Source organism: Papaver somniferum, chromosome 3 (assembly GCF_003573695.1).
Source record: "Papaver somniferum cultivar HN1 chromosome 3, ASM357369v1, whole genome shotgun sequence".
Taxonomy (NCBI): Eukaryota; Viridiplantae; Streptophyta; class Magnoliopsida; order Ranunculales; family Papaveraceae; genus Papaver; species Papaver somniferum.
In genome coordinates this window covers 143,954,939-143,960,299 of record NC_039360.1, presented here as the reverse complement: position 1 = coordinate 143,960,299, position 5,361 = coordinate 143,954,939, and the positions used below count along the sequence as shown (strand labels likewise).

The following is a 5,361-nucleotide window of genomic DNA, read 5'->3' as shown; positions in this document are numbered from 1 at the left end:
ATGGGACCTGTCACAGGAAATAAGAGAGTTGTAGCCGAGACAAAGAATACTCAATTCAAGCGCTTCTCGCGGCCAGAGGGCAGACATGTCTATCGCTTATAGAAATTATCCGTGGAAGCCTCCAACTGTCAGCATGACTACGCTATGTCATCGGCGGATGAAGAGATGATGGAGGCGACCCCAGTAATTGAGGATTTACAGGAAGAAGTAAAGCCTCTTATTTCGGAAGAAGAAGTAATGGAAAAGTTTCCTGAGGAAAAGGAAAAAACTGATCCAACCCTCGACGGGTTAGAATAAGTAAACCTTGGCTCGAAAGGTGAACCCCGTTGTGTACGCATCAGTAAACATATGGAAGGGGAAGAGAAGTCGCGGATGATTAAGCTACTCCATGAATACCGGGATGTGTTCGCATTTACTATGAAGAAACGCCAAGTCTCGGTAGCAGTTTGATCGCGCACAACCTCAACGTCTCACCCGAGTACAAACCAGTCAAGCAACGACGCCGTAACTTCCCGGAGAAAATAGAATTGGCGATCAAGGAATAGGTGGAGAAGTTGTTGAAAGCCAAATTCATTAAACCAATCCAACACCCCGTGTGGCTAGCTAATATCGTACCAGTAGCAAAGAAGAACGGAAAGGTTTGATGCTGTGTCGACTATCGAGATCTGAATCGAGCATGCCCTAAAGACGACTTCCCAGTGCCAAACATAGATATAATGGTGAATAACACGTGTGGATATGGTATGTTTTCTTTCATGGATGAGTTTAGCGGATATAACCAAGTCAAGATATCCGCAGAAGATGTGCATAAGACATCCTTCCGAACCCCGTACGATAATTTCTATTATGCTGTGATGCCGTTTGGGTTAAAGAACGCGGGCGCAACCTACCAACGGGCAATGGTGGCTATCTTCCACGACATGATGCATCAAATTATGGAAGTTTACATAGATGATGTGGTGGTAAAGTCCCGAGCACGAGAAGATCATGTCGACCACTTAAGGCGTGTTTTCAACAGATGTATAAAGTATCACTTAAAGATGAATCCTCTCAAATGCGCTTTTGGAGTCACTTCCGGAAATTTTTTAGGGTTCGTTGTTACAGACAAGGGGATACAGATTGATCCGGATAAGGTTGAAGCGATAACCACTATGAGGTTACCCACAAATGTAAAAGAGTTACAAACTTTTATAGGCAGAGTGTCTTACGTCCGGAGATTCATCCCTGGGCTGGCGCAATTATTGTCTGCATTCATACCGCTACTGAAGAAAAATAGGCAATTTGAATGGGGAGATGATCAAGAGCGAGCCTTTCAGAAGCTCAAAGAATGCCTAATCAGTGCGCGGGTCCTATGACGCCTTGTCAAAGGCGAACCCTTCTACATATACACATCATTCACCAATATGGCAATTGGAGCACTGTTGGCTCAATACCTCGGAAATGATGAGCTATGCCCTATTCATTATATCAGCAGAGGGTTTAGGGACGCGAAGTTCAGATATTCGAAAGCAGAGCAAGCATGCTTAGCGCTCATATATGCTACGCAAAAATCACGATCTTATCTACTCTCTCATGAAACCATAGTGGCAGCAACTGCTAATCCAATCACTTATCTGGCAACAAAACCAGTATTATCCGGCAGGACAGCCCGCTGGCTACGACAACTATCTGAATTTGATCTCAAGTATCAGCGGTCTAAAGGAGTACGCGGGAAATCATTTGCAGATTTATTGGCTGCATTCCCAAGTATGGATATGACGGAAATAAGAGATGAAATACCTGGAGAAGTTGCAGAAGTCGAAGATGAAGAACGCTGGACAATGTTCTTTGACAGTTCATCGTATGGTTCTTACGGAGGGGAGGGGATAGTATTTGAGATACCTAAAAGAGAATTGTCATCATTCGCTTTCAAGATAGACTTTGAATGTAGTAATAATGTGGCAGAGTATGAAGCATTGATTCTCGGATTACAAATGGCTAAAGAGCTCAATTTAGGGGAAATCGACATCAAGGGAGACTCGGAGCTAGTCAGAAACCAAGTATCGGGTAACTTCCAGGTAAAAGAGGCGCACTTGGCACCTTACCGAGCAGAAGCCCAAGAATTGATAACGATGAGAGAAAGTACCGTTATTGGGCATACAGGATGATCCACTAACAAACATGCGGACGCGTTAGCTACCTTAGCAGCAAAGCTACAATTGAACGAATCCAACGAAGGAACCGTAGTGGTGAAAAGAAGAGCATTACCCTGCACGTGGAAAGAAGACGCGGCGTTTGAATTGAAAGATTATTGGAGAACAACATATATCGAAGATTTAACTAGAGAAGCGGATAATCAGTTATTTCCCATTAAAGTGCTAAAACAATTTGTTATAGTCAAAGGAGCGCTATACTTTTGAACATCCGGAGGTGCTTTATCGCGGTGTGTAGGAAAAGTAAAAGAGCAAGAAATACTGAATCGTGTTCATGAAGAGTCTTGCGGACAGACATGAGGAATCCCGTTATACCATCGATTGCAGAGGATGGGAGTATACTGGACGAACATGGAAGTCCAAGCGGCAGTAGTCCAGGATAAATGTGAAGACTGTCAGGCGCCCCCACAACAAACAGAAGTATGTAGTATGGAAGTAGAGGACTGGAGGCAACCTTACATATATTTCCTACAGCATAAACTCTTGCCGTTGAACATACAAGATGCGTTAAAAAATTCAAAATAAATCCGGATGATTCTTTTTGAGTGAAGGCATCCTCTATAGAAAGAGTTTTGGGGACAAGATATTGTGCTGTTTATCACAAGAAGAAGCGGAGATAATTATGGCTGCGACTCACAATGTTGAACACCAAGGTATGAGAAAGTTTTTCCTACAGTTGTATGAAGGAGGGTTTTATTGGCCTACGATGGAATTTGACACATCCGAACATGTGAAGAAGTGCCAACAATGTCAAAGCCACGAATCACTAATCCTCTCCCCGCATACCCTGCTGCATAGTGTCGTCACCCCTTGGCCTTTCCATAGTTTGGGGCTTGATATTATTGGGTAAATAAGCCCGACTTCATTTGGAAGACATAAGTATATCATCACTGCGACTGAATATTCCTCCAAATGGGTTGAAGACATTCCGCTTTGGGATTTCTCCGGTGCCACGATCGCTGCATTCATCAAAGAACATATCATATGTCGACTCGGTGTGCCTATGATTATCCGCTCGGATAATGGTACTTCTTTTGTTAATCAAACAGTGAAAGAATTGTTGGATCAATATGGAATCAAGTTCCATACTTCGACTATCTACTACCCTCAGGGAAATGGGAAGGTAGAAGCGACTAATAAAACATTGCTAAGGATATTAAGCCGCGCCGTACATGATCACCATAGGATCTGGCATGAACATTTACCCCTCACACTATGGGCATATCGCATTTCCAAGAGAAGTTCAATTGGCGCCTCTCCTAACTCCTTGGTGTCTGGAGAAGACGCAATATTGCCAGCAGAGATTGCAATTCCCTCCGCACGAGTAGCCATGGACAGACTCACTACCCCGAATGAGGTCAGTTGATTCGCTCACCTTGATACCCTAGAAGAACAACGAGCCAAAGCTGAACGTTGTTTAGGAAAAGGACGGCAAGATACTATAATCAGAAAGTAAAGGAACAAACTTTTAGCATAAATGATGTAGTTATGAAAATCGCGCCACATGTTTAGCGCAATGAAAAGGAAGGAAAATTTGCTGCAAATTGGCAAGGTCCCTACGTGATTAGAAAAGCTGCAAAAAGCGGATATTACTATCTCAAGCGGATGAATGGATCACGCATCAACACTCCTATCAATGGTAAATGGCCTAAAACTTATTATGCTTAAGTAACTAAATGTATGTCGGGTGGCTGAGAAATAATAAAACAACTATCTTATGTTACATTTTGAGTCACTTCAATCGCCTAAAAATACTAATAACTAAGGTCTCACGCACGACCCAATGAAGTGCGCCAGTAGTCCCAGAAAGGACTAGGATCCGTGCATGGCTTAATGAAGTGCACTAATAGTCCCAGAAAGGACTAGGTTCCGTGCATGGAATAATGAAGTGCACCAATAGTCCCAGAAAGGACCAGGCTCCGTGCATGGCTTAATGAAGTACACCAATAGTCCTAGAAAGGAATAGGTTCCGTGCATGGCTTAATGAAGTGCACCAATAGTCCCAGAAAGGGATAAGTCTCGCGTACGACCCGATGAAGTACCCCAATAGTCCCAGGAAGGACTAGGCTCCATGCATGGCTTAATGAAGTGCACCAATAGTCCAAAAAAAGAACTAGGCTCCCTGCCTGGCTTAACGAAGTGCACCAATAGTCTCAGAAAGGACTAGGTTCCGTGCATGGCTTAATGAAATGCACCAATAGTCCCAGAAAGGACTAAGTCTCGTGTACGACTTAATGAAGTGCACTAATAACTCCGAAAGAGCTAGGTCATGTGCATGACCCAATGAAGTGCACCAATAGCCCCGAGTCTGGCTAAGACACTTATATGACTGATGAAGTGTATCAATCACCAACTATGGCTAGATTTTGTGTATGATCAATGAAGTACACTAAAACTTCAAAGCCAACTAAGTTCTGCGCATAAAGCTTACTAAGACCGTGAGAGGTATTATAAGCACAATATAATGTCGGCTCCGACTAACCCAAGTAATAAACACATTTGCAAGAGGGAATACTCCTAAAGGAAGTCATGTGTGCATATGATACATAGAAAGTAACATAAGTAATATATTCATAAACATCCGATATAATATAGATAAAGCAATACACTATGTGGCAAAATCCATTAAGTCAAAGAGTTGAAGATAGGACTGAGTTGGCGTGCCTCAATCTACCGTGCGCAACAACCAAGTCGCTTTCTCTACGTTCCATCCGGACACGAGCATTAGCGAACGCATCAAAAGCTTCACCCGAAGCCATAACGTTTACTATTAAAGGGTTGATCCGATTAGCACTTAGTCGATCCACATACAGATCCATTGCATGAAGGTATTTCATTTGGCTAAACTCAATTAATTCTTCACATTCACGAGCGAGTCGGGCATATCCATCAACATTAGCTTGCAACAATTCCATTTTTTGATTCTTAAGAGACAAACATAAAGCACCGGCTGATTCTTCCATTATTACTAATTCTCGTCTGCGAATACCTAGACTATATACAAAAAAATAATATTATTAATTAAAATTATTATTATTAGTTATTAATTATGGTAACATACTAAGTGCCATATGAACTTCAGCAAGAGCCATCTCAATGGACCTAATACTATGGTCCGCCTCAACACATCGAAAATAGGTAGTCAGATGTTGCTCACGACAATAACCAC

General features: G+C 42.5%; 1 protein-coding gene across 1 annotated transcript; it reads left to right on the top strand.

Moving 5' to 3' along the window:
* The first annotated feature begins 1,403 nt into the window (after window positions 1-1,403).
* LOC113360061 lies at window positions 1,404-2,147 on the top strand. Its single transcript, XM_026603611.1, has one exon. It carries the CDS (start codon window positions 1,404-1,406, stop codon window positions 2,145-2,147), a length of 744 nt encoding a protein of 247 aa, XP_026459396.1.
* The last annotated feature ends 3,214 nt before the right edge of the window (window positions 2,148-5,361 follow it).

What these genes read in the sequence shown, in the direction of transcription:
- LOC113360061 (XM_026603611.1), top strand. Translation starts at nt 1,404, where the DNA reads ATGGCAATTGGAGCACTGTTGGCTCAATACCTCGGAAATGATGAGCTA.